The sequence below is a fragment of the Vidua chalybeata genome, chromosome 5, assembly GCF_026979565.1.
Source record: "Vidua chalybeata isolate OUT-0048 chromosome 5, bVidCha1 merged haplotype, whole genome shotgun sequence".
Taxonomy (NCBI): domain Eukaryota; kingdom Metazoa; phylum Chordata; class Aves; order Passeriformes; family Viduidae; genus Vidua; species Vidua chalybeata.
Genome location: NC_071534.1, coordinates 9,952,008 through 9,969,351, shown reverse-complemented (window position 1 = coordinate 9,969,351; position 17,344 = coordinate 9,952,008). Strand labels below are relative to the sequence as shown.

Genomic DNA, 17,344 nt, shown 5'->3' with positions numbered 1-17,344 from the left:
TAATTTTAACTGGATGTTTTAGAAACAAAAGGTAAAGTTTCTTCTACTCCTTTTGCTTTCACTTTAGTTTGGTCTACAATCCAGCTTGTAGGTTTTCATTTTAGATCAAAAGCAAAATAATCTCTGTTATTGCAAGTGCATGGAGGTGGACACCTCTATTATCCTCCTTGTCTGTTTATATAAATTCCCTGCAGAAAATTATTTCATCCCTGTTGGGAACAGTGACAAGCAGAAGATGATGATCTGAAACTCTATATTCGCATATAAAGTTAACAGAAGAGCTTTATTTCAGCATGATGTTCAAACTTCCCTTGTGAAGCAATGTGACAGAATCTGTGTTATTCTAGGTTAACAGCAGTAGGAGTTCTTGACACAGTCTGAGTGTATAATATATAATCCAAATCATCAATACAAAGCAAGGCATCCTCTCTCTCTGTAATTTATTGTCAGAGTGAATTGCAGTGGAGACTTTTGTGCATGGCTTACAATATTTTCAGTCATTTTATCAAATATAAATGTTCTAAAGTATAGAAAACTACTGTGGAAAATTGAGTAATGATCTTGTGTCCGTCCCTTTTTGTTTGCCAAAATTGAGACAACTGCTTAGTGCTGATTTTCAGAGAGATTTTGTAAATGCTCAGGCTTCTATTAAAGTAGTGTTAAAATGAGTAACCAAAAAACTTAAATTCAATAGCAAGTGTCGATCTTAGTGCAGTACAATGCAAAATATGAATAATTCACATTAACTTTAGAAGGGAGTTGTGTGGTTTCTGCAGAAGGGTTTGAGATCTGTCACATCAAACATAGCTGTAAAATGCTGAATTCAGTGGGCTAGTAGAAAACTGCCAGTAAGAGTCTATCTGGTGATCTCTGTCTTTGTACATATGCTTTGCTGCAGACATGTAGGTGGGAAAGCCTGGAAGACAGAATTCAGGTAGGATGTATGAAGTGTTAGTCTGTTGGTCTAAGTCAAGCATTAATAGAAAATACAGATTGGTTCTCTAATAGGTGGTCAGAACAGGCAATGTGCAGCTGCATATAGGTTCTGGTAGGGATTTTTTTGTCTGGGTTTTTGTTGTTGGTTTTTCTGTTTTTTTCCTTTTTTTTTTCTTTTTTAATATAATCTAACTTGGCTCAGGAGGCAAGGCTCAAAATGAGATCATTAGAAGCAAAATAAGGCTTAACAAAGGGCTGTTTAAAGTCACTGTTTGTTTTCAGACCCAGTTGACTGCTGCTAAGAACCATTCCATGCTCAATATGCCAAATCGTATGGACATGCTCCACCTCACAGCAGCCCCACACATGGTTCAAGAGGCTGCTGGGCCTCTGAAATGCAGTCCTTTAACTGTGGAGTGGGAAATAAAAAATGGGGTAATTCTCATTATAAATACAAGATTTTTGAGGAGGAGTAATATTACTTCAGCCCCTTCTTTTAACTTTTGCATACAAATAGTCTTCAGTTTCTTTGTTGATAACTTTATTTATTTGTTTTTCCTGTGAAACATTTCCCCATTTTTCATTTCTTCTTTTGGCTGTGCCTGGAGGGTTTCTTCTCATTCTGCTCCTTGCAGATTCCCCTGGTTAGCACGGGGGCCATCCATGGATGTACCCTGATTTCCATGGACAAGGTTGCTGTAATTAATCCCAGAATTTGTCTGCATTTTAAGACTTCACTGTACCCCTCTCTATTTTGGAGACCAAGCTGGAAGTGTTCTGGGTTCTGTAAGATTTCCAGTAGTGCTTGTCTTGAACGATACTTTAATCTGCCCATGATTTAGGTTACTTTCAGTGTTTCTAAAAGTTGACGATAAACATGTCCTATCAGACATTATCAAAAACTTCACAATGTAGGCCTGAATTTCAAGTCAATATTTCTGTGTGGTTTTTACAATGTGTGCTTTAGGTATCTTCCTTGTGTATCCTTTTTTTGTGTAGTTACAGATACAAATTACATTTTCATGGTTTGTTTTTTTTTTTTTTTCTGATCTAGCTAGAGATAGGAATAATTTGGTATATAGCTGGGAAGATTTGGTAGTAGATCTGCATTCAATCCTGATCTTTGTTCAAAGCCCCTGACTTTATGTTGTCAAAAAGCTTAGGTTATTAATGTCCAAATCTTTAATTGCTTAACTATACCAGATCTGCAAACCTGGAAATATCCTTGCAACATGACTGTAACACTCAGTTGCTCACATGGGTGAAATTTTGTAAACACAGACGTTTTGGCTTGCTAGCAAGTTCTTTTATTGTATTGTATTTTATTTTACTTCTTTTTTTTTTTTTTTTTTTATCAGTTGTGGTCGATAATGAGATGCAGATGATTATTCCTTAAAAGCTAAGTTGACAATAGCTTGTACCGGGAGACAGTCTATCTTCATAGAGTCCCTTGCAAATGCAAAACTAGATGGGTATTTTTTAAAAGGAATTGCATTTCATTATGTGCCTTAGGTGAATTTTCATGTTTAAGAAGCCAGAATACAAGAGAGTGCTATATTAGTGTATTATTCTCACAACAAACAAGGCACTGTTCTGTTGCTACCTGCTTGGCCATTGTTCCCAATTGTGTGTGCTTTGCAGTGGTATTTGGATGGTTTCCTGCTCTCTGCCAGCACAAAAAAGGCATTTCTGTTACAATGGCCCCTAACCACACAATGACGGCATTAAGGATTTATTTGGAGGTTTCATTATTTTCTCCTCTTTTGTTCCTTCCAGGATGTCTTCCAAGCGACCAGCCTCTCCGTATGGGGAAGCAGATGGAGAGGTAGCCATGGTGACAAGCAGACAGAAAGTGGGAGAAGAGGAGAGTGACGGGCTCCCAGCCTTTCACCTTCCCTTGCATGTGAGTTTTCCCAACAAGCCTCACTCTGAGGAATTTCAGCCAGTTTCTCTGCTGACGCAAGAGAACTGTGGCCATAGGACTCCCACTTCCCAGCACAACACAATGGTAGGTTTACTTATGCTCTATTGTGCTTACATCCATTCTCTGAGTTCTGCCTCTGCAGTGGTTTGGCATCCAGATCTGTACTTTATGGAGTGTACAATGCACAGCCACACGTACAGAACACGCCACAGTCGTGTGTCAGCTCTGACCTGGCTGGGCTGCCTCTGCCCTCCACCACAAATGCTAAATCACTCTCCGTGCAGACTTCTCCTCACCTTTGCCTGGTGGCATTTAGGGTGCTAAAAATTGGTTAGCTGCACTGAAGTGAGTTGGAAATGTATGTGTTCAGCAAACGGGTTTGGAACACTCGAAGTGAGAGTCACGTTTGGCATGGAGTCTGAAACATCACCCTGATGCCAAGTTTGTGCAACAGTAAAGCATGAAAGACTGTATAAAGGGGGAAAAAAAAAAAAAAAAAAAAAAACGAAACTGAATTTTGATGACTTTAAAACTTACATCTGATGTGTAATTCACGTCACAGATACCCACAGTAAAATTTACCGTGCTTATGAAATTAAATCATTGTACTGCTTTTTGGCTTGTGAATTTCCACTCTACAGCTGACGCTGAGCACTTAATTCATGGCATGCAGCAGGCCAGGGGAAGCCCAGAACTGGCTGTATCTTAAAGAACACAAAACAATGTTCTTGCTAGTACTGTAGTGTCACTGTTACGAGTTTGGGCCCTTCCCATGGAGTACTGGTACATTTTCAGAAAGGCTGAAGGGTGCAGGGGAAGGAGCCCCAGGACTGAGGCACTTGGACAAAGCTCTGTTTTGAACATGCTTGCACGGCCCTTGCCTATTTACAGACTAGCTGTAACTTTTCTGTTAGGCCCCCACTCTGACTAGGGCACTGGTAATTTCTCTAGAAGGGAAGATAATAAGTGGACCTGCATATTTGAAGGCTTTTAAAAAGGCATTGCAAAATAGGTGATAGTGTATTCTCATAAAAGCCTGCAAGAGCTCCACAGTGGTATTTAAGCCCTTACAGCTCATTATGCATATGTAACAAGCCCTAAGTAAAAAGCCTTAGGGATTATTATTTCTCATAGGACCAAGTCACTGGATATTCACTGAAGCTGCTCTCCTAGTCAGAATAACTCATTGATCCTGATCCATTTTCCTTCCTTTTTTGGGCTAATGCTTAAGCTCAGACAGTGGTTTGGAATACATAATTTTAGTTTGTGTTATTGCAACTTTACATGAAGAAAGAACATCACTGGAGAAATTACTCATGGCAGACAATGTCATTATCTTTTTTGAGCTTGTTTATTTCTCATCCTTTATCTTATGTTTTATGGAGATGAAATTCATTAATGTAACAGTTTCAGCCAGTGGGATGTTAGGGTATGTAACTAATGTATGGGCTTTGCTATATTGTGGCCTATTTTAAGAGAGTGTTTTGAAGATAAAAAATTGTTTCTGACAGCATTTAAGTCAATAGATAAACTTACGATGGCACCAGTAGTGTAGAATTGGACACTAATGAAATAAAAACATACTGCTTTCTAAGGAGCCCAGCAGGAATATTTCAGCTACACCTCACTGGAACATTCAACTGCTCTTTAACTGATTTTAACTAACTTCTCTGCTTCTTTGTTCATTTATAGTTTTTAAAAAAAGAGGTTTAGCTGATCATCTAGTGTAACTTCCTGCTCTGAAGGCTCCATTTAATGTGATGTCAAAACAGCGTTTTCTGTCTTTTTACAGTACAAGATACTGAATCATGGGGTGTTTTAGATAGTTTTGCTGCAGTGACACACTGCAGGCTTACCTGAGGCAGTGTTTAGGGGGTTGTGAGGGTCTAGTTTTGTCTTCGTACATGTTTAAGAATATTGCCACTCTGTATGAATGTAACATTTTAGTAGTATCTCTCTTTTAGTGAGCACTGTATTGTAAAAATCATCACTCAGGTAGTTCAGAAAGGATGTAGCCTATGTGTCTCCAGAAGGAAGGTCTAAATGAGTAAAATAGGCATAATCATTCCCTCTGCTGTTGTGGTATGTAGTTATCAGAAGGAAATCACTGGATAACATTTAGATTACTTCAGTTTGTGTGCTTAGCAGTGAAAAAAAATCATTCCCAAAGGGCAATCACTTTCTAACATTGCAGAGGAGATTTTTGTACTGTTTCAATTGACATTCTGTAGTTTTGTCATCTCTGGGAAGCAGATCCAGGTGTGTGCAGGTGTGCACACCACACCACAGACTGCAGCCTGATAGAATTTTGTTGATAAAGCTCCAGGAGCTTCACACTTCCCAACTTACACTTTTGAGAATTTACCCCATTTCACTTGACCAAGTTTTAATAACTTAGTGAGACAGCTCAAAATTCTAGGTAAATTTTTATAAGTGGAGGGCAAAATTCCTATAAAGACATCTTCAAACCTAATCAAAATTGGCAAAAATCTGCACAGCCCATCTTCCCACCAAAATGAATAGGATATTCAAGTTCAGCCAGAGAAAGGTTAGTGCAGTGGGCACAAACTGAAATGGAGGACCCCGTGAACTTCGGGAAATGCTTTGTTTGTGTGAGGGTGACTGAGCATATGAACAGGTTGCCTAGGGAGGCTGTGGAGTCTCCCTCCTTAGAGATGCTCAGAAGTCATCTGGATGTGGTCCTGGCTGGCTCTCAGTGGCCCTGCTCGAGCAGGGGGATTAGGCCAGGTCTCATCTGGAGATCTCTACCATCCTCAACCAAGGCAGGGGTGGCTCTATCTCAAACTGTCTTTCTCTTGATAGAAAAAACTAGATACTTATTTTAAGTAGGAAAACTCTTCTCCTCATAAGAAAAGAAACAATAATTTATCAGACTTAAAGCAACTGCTCAGGAGAAAATAAAAGACAAATTATTTGACCTGGAATATATCTGAGAGTCCCCTTAGGATGTTCGTGGCAGGCCATGAGCTTTGCAAGGAAACACTTGAGGATTACAGTATCAGTCAATAGCTCTTTTGAAGAAACCTATTAAGGCTACAGTATTTGGATAGCACAGATAGTTGTTAGCTCATCTAAGTTACAAAGGTTTGTTTTACTTGTTTCTATTTGCCTGCCTTTATGTTCTATTTGTCTGCTTTTGCAACTCTCAAGACCACTGATCTCACCAATGGTGTCTGTGTTCTAAATTCTGAAAATGAGAAATGTCAAGGCTAAAAGTACTGATTAAATTGTACCACAGGCATGGTGTGTTTAAATCAGACCATCCTTTTTAACTATAGAATATCAGTGAAATGCGGGATGGGATTAAAAAAGAAAAAATAAAAGAAGTACTGAACAAAAGGTCAAACTGGAAAGCTATAATTTTGCCATTCCCTGGTTGTTCCAAACTGATGAGTGTGGCTGTGCTGGTAGCCCACATTTGTCCTGCAATTTCAGTGGGATTTAAATTCATTTTAAATGGATAGGAAATATTACTGTGCACTGTTCAGTAACTTTGTTGCTTCACGCTGAAAGAAGTTGTGTTTCTGTGGTGAATGAAGTTACTCCTGTGTAACTTGGGAATAATATTAGAGAATGGCAGTACTACTGGTCAAAGAGCTTACCAGCACATTGCTTTGTGCTTTTCCGCCACTTGCTCGAAATAAAAGGTTATTTAATGCTTCATTTGGATTCTCTTATCACATCTATCCTGGCCTGTGCTTCACCTGTTGGCCTGGAGTTGTCAGCATATGAATGGTGGTGGATCAGAACAACAAGCGGCTGGAGCACTCAGCTATTATTCAGACCTTCTGAGGAGAATGGAAATCTGAATGCATATAGCTTTTTAAAAAGTCAAATAGGACTCTAATTATACTGAGCTAAAGAATGCATATTAAAAAAAAAAAAAAAAAAAAACAACCTCACAGTGGTTTTAGAGAAATTTTAATTTCCAGTGTACCTTTGAGCATCAAGCTTAGGATAAGTTATTGTGATGATACAATGCACAGTGTTGTGAACACCAGTGCCTTTACTGTGCCAGCTCTCATAATGAGAATTTCATTGTTTGGGGAGAGCAGTCTCCTACACTCTAGACAAAAGTGTAATTACTTTTGAACGATGTGGAATGTGCTCAGTTTAATAGCATGGAGAATAGATTCACAAAGATTCAGATAAAGCTAGCTTGAAAGCCATATGTGCAGTGTGGCAGTATGAAATTGTTAGCAGGCACCATAATTACAACACACACGCGCGCACACAATTTCACAGTTTAAACTATAAACTGTTGTTTTTGTAAGAGATAGGCCTAGCTGAACAGGACTAGTTCAATTAAAATCAACCGGAAACAGTGGTAAGTTTGCCTCTGTCTGATGTTCTTTCCTTCCTCTCTTCGTGGTAAATTGATATTTATAAGATGATGAAATTACACTGTTGCAAACACTGCATTATAAATGTCATCACAAAAGTTGCACATGGAAGCAGTTTCTGCAGATACAATTTTAGCCTTTTACCGGAGCTTGATCTTTACACGTGCACCATTTCAGGGAATCACAATGTGGGCTGTTAGGAAGGGGAACAAATGAAAAAGAAACAGTCAGGACCCATCAAAGAGCTGTAGAAATTGCTGCTGCATTGCTTAGTCCAGACCCTGGAAAGCTCTCTGCAGTCATTGAGAATCAGCTGCAATGGAGCCAGAAACAGTTTTGATAACTCTCCTCTCTGCCTGACAAGCATCTTGCATTCAGGTTAGGCTGATGTGCTTGTCCTCCTTGTCCTGATCCATATTCTCCCAGAGCTCGCAGCTGGTCCCGACCATGGGAGTCGTGCTTACATTACCTGCTTGGAAGTGCAGGTCCTGTCTAGGGCACATGAAGAAACCAAAAAGGTGTCTGCATTCTTCAGGTGAGTCAGGGATCAAAGCCGTGGTGCAAACCAGGAGCAGTGTGCTTTTATGGAAGTTTCCCTCTGTTTATTGAACCACCCTCTTAACGTAGTGACTTTGACATTCTTGTAGCCATGGAAAAACAGGGTAGATACATTATTCCCAGCAGAAATCAATGGGCAGAAACACCTGCTGAAGTTTGAGATGACCCATTGGTGTTTTGATCAGACTTTGAAAGGTCCAAAGAGACATTAAATAAGTAATAAAGTAAGAGAACTTTTTTTTTCCCATCCCCCAACCAGGAGGGTTAAAACTACATTTAAACCAATAACTTGACAAATCAAGACCAGACTTATAATATATGGAATACAGGGAGCAGAAGACTGTAGTTTTTAAAGGCCATGAAGAGAAGTGAAACAGCAGTTGTTTGTTTTTGCTGAAGACCATCTTACTGTGAAGCAGTCATGTTTTTAATGGATTCATTTGAATTCAGTTAAGCAGAAAATAATCAACAGAAAAGTAAACACCTTTGTTTTATGGAAGTGCTGGAAACTGTATGTGTCCATTGTTTGCAAGTGATTATGTGCCTAGGCATCAATTCATTGACTTCATACTGGAAAATATCTTCATTTAAACTTACTGCATAAATACCTGTAAAATCTAATTCAAGTGAGTAGCTGAAAAACTACAGAAAAAAAAAAAGAGATAGGTAGAACTGTGGATAAAGCCCACATTTGGTAGGAATATTTGAACCAGATGGTCTCTCTTATGAGGAAAAGAACTATTAAATACCCTATCAAAAAACTGTATAAGCAAAAACTTGGTCATCTTTCTAAGCAACAGAGATAACTTCAAAATTTTGTTTCAAATTTGCACTGTCAATTTGAGGAGCACTGCTGAGGTCTAGGATATGGAGAAAGCCCCACTAGGATTGCAAGACCATTTTATAGCAGCAATCCAGAGTACATTTAAATGTTCTGACTTCTTGATACATCTTTTGCTTCCAACAGTCACTCCCTGTGTGTGACATAGCACAGGTAGGGTCTGTGGGATCTTCTCCATCCTATTGGAAGTCAAACAATAGCTGTGGAATTTGTGTAGTTTCTGCAGTCTGGGTCCATCCCCTGTGTCACTCTGCTCAAATTTATTCTGAAATTCTACCTTTTCTTTGGTGACAGTGAGTCTTTCTGGTGTTGTAGTGAGACACAAACTCTGCTGCCAGTTAAAACACCCAATTCTGAATGGTTCTGAAAACAGAAGTCCAGAGAAATGTAGTTTTAAATTTTTGTGCTTTTCCTTTCCTTTCCTTTCAATGAGTGTATGTCCTTTGGCCAGGCTGCTGCATGTTGAAAAGCTTTTGCCCTTAGGCTCAGTGTAACTGTTATCAGAATAGAGAGCAGCATACCAGGCTTCCATACTCTTATCTGGCATATTCCCCAAGGCAAGGCATATGGGAATACCGAGTTGATTATGTTTTGCCCCCTACGTAGCACAAACTCCTGCTTTTGTACATCACCTTCATTCATTTTTGCTTCAGTAGTTAATTCATTTTAGAATTTCCAGAACAGTTCCCCATGTGCTTTGTGTTTGCTCCACACGCTTTTCATACCCATGGAACTTCTTCTGAGCAGCTGGTGTGGCTTTCTCCCTTTCTTTTCACTGCAGGTGTGAATTTCTCTCTGTTTCCAGCCTTACAAGAGCCACCTTTTCTCTATCAGTTCCTGTCTGCTTGCAGTTGTCCTCTGAAAACCTTTTTCCGCTTTTCCCATTTTCTTCCTCTGCTTGTAGTCATATTTAGCTTAGTCATTTTTATTATTTAATCCATTCTAAAGCCTTTTAGTAAATAGCTTATATGAAGACGTTGCACAGTAGGAATGAGTGTTGTGCTATTTGCTTGGACAGAATGTCAATAAAGTAGGGGATGGATGGTTTGTGACATGCAGCTCTACTTAGTAGAGATGTACCAAACCTAAAAGGCATTGTGAAGTGTTGGTCATGGTTTCTTGAATTTCAGGGTTGCAAGGAATCCCTGTGGTTGTAAACTCTGGCTCTTAGCAGTGCCAGAACCTTCTGCTACACTCAGTGCTCACAGTCATATTTTAGAGGCTCTTCTCTCACTGTCAGATGTTTCTGTCCATGGAAGTTACCCACTGCAGTTAGGATTTGAAGTATTTCCTTATTTTCTGTCCTTTCAATGGACGAGTGACGTGCTCATGGTTTTTGCAGTGTCCCTTTATGTGTGATTTTTCAGGTTGTACAAAATTCAGTTGGATTAGGCTGTGCCAAGGCCAGCTTGCTTTCTCTAATTTTTCTTCCCACTGCTAATGCTTTTTCAGATTCACCAAAAGTAGTGGTGGTTGTAGTGGGAATGAAAATGGCATTTAAAGTGTTGTGTCATCCAGTCATGGTTTTTCCCTTTCATGGAGCTAACTGCATCCTCTTAAGTACATCCGTGAAATACCACCTCCTTCTCTGCTGTAAGAAAATGAGTTATTAATTTTCTCTAGAAATTCATGGCTGAAGAAGGACCTTTGGCAAATTAGACTGCAGGTTTCATTATGTGTTCACTTAAGAATGGGCATCTGCCATTGGTGGGTCAACTCCTAAGATGTGTTCAGAGACCTCCCTACAAGAGGAGATTGATGTGTGCTGCAACGTTTCTGAACCAACCAATGTTGCAAAGTGTTTAAAAGACAATGAAAAGGAGGAAAGAAACTTTCTCAAGTAAAAAGACTCCTTTATGCCTGGGGTAGCAAGCATGTCTGAATAGTTTGGCCAGCCTCATTTCCAAATTCTCTTTAACACCCTGAAGCTCTTTGTTTCTTTTTCCAGTTTAGTTGCAGTTGTGTGATCAGATAAGGCATTTTTGCTCTTTGCAAAGGAGAAGTAGACTTGGTGAATCCCATTAATTTAGCATCACTAGATAAACCAACAAAAGTCACTGAGTGGATTTGTGCCCAATTTAACTCAGGATAGCTTTTGCCAGGGCAGTGTAAACAAGACTGTAATTATACATGGAAATAGTCTGCTTCAGCATCCTTTTTTTATGCTTTTGAAACTGAATCCCCCCCAAGGAAAAAAATAAGAGCTCTAAGGATTAACTTTCTGTAGTTTGTACAGGCAGCAAGCAAATTACATAGATTGTCTAAAGCATAGACCAGTAAAATCTAATATCAGACTGTTATTATCTTTATTTATATTGTACCAAGAGCATGATTTATTTTTATAGAGACAGAAAAAAGAAACATTCCTGCCCCAGAATGCTTAGCTTATGACCCTATTCCTGCAAAATAATCTGGTTGATTGGAACCTAATGCTGATGGTAGCAAGAGGGAGGGAAGGAGAGGTCACTGACTATAACTCCTTCTGCACATAGCTTTCTGTGGGATTGGTTTTTGATGACAGAAAATAAGAAATATTATAGCAAAAGGTAAAGTCCTTCTGACATCTCAAGTCTGAATTACTGGGGTAGATTGTATGTGTATCTTTACACTAAGTCATGTCAGAAGTGGAAGCTTGCATTGCTTATTAATACTGCTAGGCCAGAAATAACACAAAACATCCATGCTTTAAACTCTCCTCAGTGCTGATTTTCAGATTGAATTTAAAGTGTGTATTCCATCTCTGTAACTGTAAGTGAAACCTTCCTCTTTCCCATTCCTTTCATTTTGAACTGCTGCAGTTGAAATCAGGAGATCTGGTCAGCTTTGGATCCATCTGTGTTCAGAAGCAGCAGTATTTGCTGAGGATGTGCAGGTTTCCAGAAAACCACCAGATACAGAATGCAGAGCTTAGCAATGAGGATTTAGGGCTATGTTAAGAGTAAGTTAGTTTCTTGTACAGTTTTCAGTTAAATTTATGGAGTCTCAGTGATAAATTTCTGGTTATTATTGGAGCCTTGGTGCAGCATGAGGACATTTTGGCTTTCCTCATAGAGGAAAGAAGTTATTTCCTCTCATAGAATGGAGTTGGCCACTAACATATAATACAAAGCCATGTAAATCTTAATGTCACTTTTGGGGTGAAGATTCAAGGGTGAAGTCTCCTCAGACTATATGTTTAAAAAGTGTATGTTCAGAAGTGAGCTAGTAAATTTAACTTTATAGTTAATGGAAGTAAATAGGGAATAGTGGAGCATGATTCATTTTGTCCTAACAGATCTTGTAAGTAGGTCAGGGAACTCACACTCTGGAAGTGCCTATTTTTCTTCATAGGTTACAGCTGGAGCTTAGGGTGTTAAGCTCAGCTGTTGATCCCTATAGTTCATAAATCTGTAGTTAGATAACTTCAACCAAAAAAGCTTTGAGTGAGAGGTAATTGCCTGGCCAGAGCTTTTAATAATTCGTTGTTCGTAAGTAAAGGTTTGCTATATAGTGCTTAGCTCTGTTGGGAATAGGAAACATTCTGCATCTCAGAGTACAAACCACTCAACTCACTTGAGTTTGTGGCCTGCATCTGACTAATGACAGAGTGAGTACATGATATATTCTTTACTTTTATAAATGTAAAATCTGCAAATACCCCTCCTCCCTTTTTTTTTTTTTTCCAAATTCTTAAATTAATATTGTCTTAACAGAGACAGTAGCAGAGTGTGGGAGAGAGCAGATTGATCAGTCACAATAGTTACATGTATAATAAGGCTTGTTTAAATTCTCTTTAAACCTATTTGATAAACTCATCTGGAAAAGAGTTTTCAGAATTTCATTTATCTACAAATAGAGTTGCAAATAGTATCATTCAGTCCTGCAAAGAATACATCTGTGGCAGATGATGTACTTTTCCTGTTTGCTTGTGGCCAGTGTAAACTTGGCTTTTGGGCAGTGACCATAGCTTCAGTTTTGAAGCTGTCAAATAAGCATTGAGTAATATATTGACACAGGACCACAGTGAATTCCTGAGCTTTCCTTGTGAATAAACTGATTTGACTGAAATACTTACTTTTATATTTAGGACCTGTATCTTTATATTGCTCAGTAAAATATCACGGAGTTGTTGGACTTGTAATTTGATAAATATTAACAAAGATGGCAAGTTTTTGGTTTACTGGGTGGAATTAGATGTTATTTCCAGGTTGTTGATTTATCATGGGCAATTCACTTCTGTCATCTATGGCTGTGCTAGTACAATGGAAATTATACTTGCCCTTCATCTGTGATGTCTATGATCTCTCAGAGTTTCCACACTCATGGAGATTACTGAATGCCATACAGTGAGATTGGGGTTCAGTTCACCAAAGTTTAGGCACATAAAAATTAGGTGTTCTTCACAGCTTGTGTAAAAAGATAACCACCCGCCTAGAACATTTCCAATCTTAAAATAAGCACCCAGGACAAGAAAGATTAATTACTCTCTGGAAGTGCTTGTCTATTGACTGTGGAGGGAGCCTTGATGACTGGTTTAGACTGGGTGTCAAATTTGGGGCTAAAATTAGGTGAGAGTAATCCCATTCACAGTACGTGGTGTTAAAGAAGTAACACATGTTTCTGTGCAAATATTCTCTCATTTTTCCTGGAGAAGTAACCGTGTTCTTCCTTTTGAAGTAATAGTTGAAGTAATAGTTCATCCTTTTTTGGGGGAGGGGCTGGGGGGTGTTGTGTGTGAACATTCTGTCAGAATTCTTTTTTAACCAGTACTGATGGTGTTTAGTGGGATTTTAAGAATTGGATATTCCCTAAAAGCAAACCTTCTGTTGTATATCTATTAAGTAGTGTTAAGTTCAGATAATAAATAATGTGTTGGTTAGCAACATGTATTGGAGAATAAAGAAAGCAGAACACCTTAAAGAGGCTATTTTGGGAAGGTTCTCTTAGTATTGGAAAATGGCATTAATTCTAGTGGGTTTCCCCTTCAAAATTTAGGGAACTACCAAATGTTATTAGAAATTCAAATGCTTAATAAAGCATTTTTCTGTCTCAGTATCAGCTTCAATGAACATCAGATTTTATTGTTTAATTGATTACAGAGACCGTATGTAACCTCTTCTAAAGATTTGATTTAGCCTTGCTTGGTCATTTGTGCATATCCAAATGCTATGCATAGACATAGTATTTACACCTAGCAATATATTGGTTAAGAAACTGTAGTTAAATCCCAGCCTTACTCTGTAGAAACCTGTCTGCTGTGCATGTTTTAATTCTACTTATGTCCTTCTCTGTGTTTAATCCAGAAAATGGGTATATGTACATGTGCACAGCTTCACATTTTGGCACCGTGTTTGGTATATTGTGTGCTGTGACTTGTATCGTGCCTGCAGGCCATAGGAAAACGACACAAATTAAATGTGAAATAGAAGGAGACATAATTTAAAACTTGCATGTTCTAGAGATGCAGTATGGCATCTGAGAGTTGCAACATATTGCAAAAAATTCCCCCTATTTCCCCAACAAGAAGGCTGTGTTTTCAGCTGTGCAGGCTGCTGCAGACACGGGCAGCATCCTTGGCTTTGGCTGGGAAGAGCTGTGGCTGTGTTTCATTTGAGGCTCTAGCATGACCAGTGCCACACATGCTCTGTCTCCTTCTCATTCGTGTCTGACTGCACAGGTCATGTTCTGCTCTGCCCTCTTCCGTGGTTCTGTAATTATATTTACTTTACATAGACACGCGAGTTCCCTTTTCCCTTTTACATATGTTGTTTTCCTTCATGCTGAGAAAACTCCACAGCCTGACAGGGCGCTTTTTTTCCTTCCCTTTTTTTTTTTTTTTCTTTTTTTTTTTTTTAAGCACTCCAAATTCTATCCAGCTTTAAACTCTTATGTTTATAACCCTGAATATCTCTAAAATGTCTTTACCTAAAACACTTTATGGTTTTATTACCAGGTTTATGCCAGTAATAATATTCACATCAGCTTTCTTAGGGATAATCTTTAAGCAGAACCTAGCAAGAAAGGCTTTGAAAACTATCATTCCCAGGAACGCAAATCTCAGAACATGAAACATCGGTTTAATCGCCCTCTCTGACAACTTAACACGACAGATTGAAAAATACAAGCCGATATGGAAGTGGGATCAATGGATTATCAAAGTCCTAAACATCTTTTCTTGGACGGGGGGGAGGTGGGGAGCTTTGGGGTCCGTTGGCATGCGTAAAACACGAAGTTTGCATGGCTTACCACAGATCCGCTGCTGTCTGACTGGCAGGGAAGTTGAGAGGGAGAGAGAGAGATTTACATGAGGGAACTCAGGGGGCTTTGTCACGGCAATTGTATAAAGTGATATACAGTGCAAATCGACTCGAGCATGTCCCTGGATAGCAGGCGGTTTACAGCCTCTTCAAGCAGAGATTACTGCTTTATCTTGTCATACTAAATTAACGTGGCAGCACACTGTTAAACAGTGGTGACCTCTTCATCTGTGGAAATTGCTGCCTAGAGGAGAGATGGTATTTAAGACTCTCTCTTTCTCTCCCCCTCTCTCTCCTTTTCTCCCCTCCCCACTTTTCTCCATATCCTCTTCCCTTCCTCCCTGTCTCCCTCTCGGTATCTTGTCTTTTTTTTTATTTTTGCTGTAGGGCCCTGAGGCATTTTTGGGTTAGGTTGTAACATTAAAGACAAAAAGAAAGAAAGAAGGGGGAAGGGAGAGGCTTTTAACATCAAGGTGACAACAGCTATGTGTTAATTGGGCCTTTGTTGTTTGATTAATAGCCACTTTGGTGTAGAATATTAAGACAGTTGTTTGGACAACTTTCTAAAAATGACATGTCCTTTCAGTAAACTGGGATTAAGCGATGTTCTCTGGTCTGCACATTTTAACTCCTTATTGTTACTGCGTTTAGTCCTAAGCTTGCTGCTCTTTTGGAGCGAGCATTCCATCTGACTCTCCTGGCACCATCCTCGGCTGGCATGGAATGCCACAGCTCTCTCCAGGGAGCTGCTCTGGGACTGGTGTTATTGAGGGTCAAGGTGATGAAAATACCTCTGCAGTTTGGTTGGGCTGTATTTTAGAATTGAATAATGCTCCAAGAAATGCAGTTGTGTGGGAAAAGGGAAAGAACCATTCCATGGGGCTGGCAGTGTGGTACAGAACAGGAAAATTAAATCCCACATTCCCATCTTTTTCAGTAAACTGAGTCAGTTAAGGAGGGGATGACATTTCTTCTTTAGACCTGGTTTTCTTTTCTTGGTTTTTCTATTCACTATGCAGTGCTTCACTGTGGGTCCAATCCAAAGCTCTTTGAAGTCACTATAAAGACTGCTTTGTCTTTAATAGGCTTTGGATCAAGGCCCACATGACCTTAGGCAAATTATTGCAAATCAGTGTTATGAAGTGCTTGGAAATTTGCAAGCATACATGTCTGAAGTATTACTTTTTGATATACTGTAAGAAACAGTTGGGAGACCAGGTGAAATCAGATTGGCCAGGTTGGCCTTGGAGGTATCCATATGTGCTGAAAATGGAAATGTTTTGGGTGCATGTTTGGGCTAAGGAGGTTTTCCCTACCTCCTCTTGTGCTGACTGACGAGTGTTTAACAGGTTCTCTTCCTGTGCTGTTGGGGTTGCCAGTGGACAAGAGAAAATGCTTTCACTTCCAAAACTCAGCGCTGACTCTGGGATGCCACAGGACTTTGACCACTTCGGTCATATGAAGATGGCTGCAGAAATTTAATTATATGAGATAGAGAAAGATGATGATCTATCTTGGATTTTTCCCTGCTGGAGACAATTGTTCCTTACTGTGAATTTCTTGAGCTGCCACCTACACAAAGATTGATGCAAAATTCTGTGCGTTTTGTATGTAACATTTTCAGAGGCAAGTTTTTATTCACTTCCCTGGGATGCCAGCACAGCTTATTTTTGCAGCAGAATATTTGCCATTTCAGATGCAGTGTATCTGTGAACACTGATGTTATCATTGTTTCCTTTGGTTGAATTTTGGAGGCCATTGAGCTAGGCAGTTATACTAGAGATATGGAAAGGACTGACTTCCTGATTTATTATTTGGAGAAATCAATGCGTTTGATAATTTATGTACAGCTTACAGAGGCCACGTAAGTGGCTCATGAATCGATCAGCAGCCAGCAAAAATGAAAGCTAACGAGCTTGTTTCAATAGCAAGTTGCTCATTAGCAGGTAGGCTCACTGATCTTTCAGGGTTTCCAGTTCAAAGTCACATGCTTTTTCCATGTCCTTGGAAGAAGCAGTTTCCTTGCGAAGAACAGAAGCAGAAGAAGAAAGCGTGGCAAGGTTTTGAACGTCTTCTCGTTGCTTTGACATAAATGTTTACAGTAAACGCTGGGCTGGAGGGGCAGCCGTCCAATGGCCTCGGCCTGTGTCCATCACTGTAGTGACATCAACTTTCTGCCTCTGAAATTGAGTTTACTAGGGAATTAACAGTGTATATGGGAGGAAGAGGGTAGAGGTCTTCCCTGTGTTTCTGCATAGAAATCTCTACATTACCAGCACAGCATTTCCAGTCCAGATTTCCTCCAGCTCAGAAGCCATGTGTGGAGTGCTAGCCAATAGGCAGGATGTCCTTTCCTCCATTCCCAGTCAACACTGTGACCCATCCTGGTTTAATAACACTAGGCTTGTGTCTTCCCCTCTCCTGGTAACATTTGATGCCTTGTTTGAAATGCTTTGGTTCTTCTGGGAGGTTTTTTTGTGGCTGT

General features: G+C 39.5%; 1 protein-coding gene across 5 annotated transcripts in view; it reads left to right on the top strand.

Moving 5' to 3' along the window:
• SOX5 (SRY-box transcription factor 5) overlaps positions 1–17,344 on the top strand; it is a 285,498-nt gene that overhangs the window by 34,008 nt on the left and 234,146 nt on the right. For 3 of the 5 annotated variants that reach the window (XM_053942783.1, XM_053942782.1, XM_053942784.1), the window contains exon 2: positions 2,713–2,944. In XM_053942783.1, the coding sequence (XP_053798758.1) occupies positions 2,713–2,944 (232 nt within the window). The remainder of the gene's footprint in view (positions 1–2,712; positions 2,945–17,344) is intronic. The other 2 variants (XM_053942786.1, XM_053942785.1) reach the window with 1 other exon arrangement.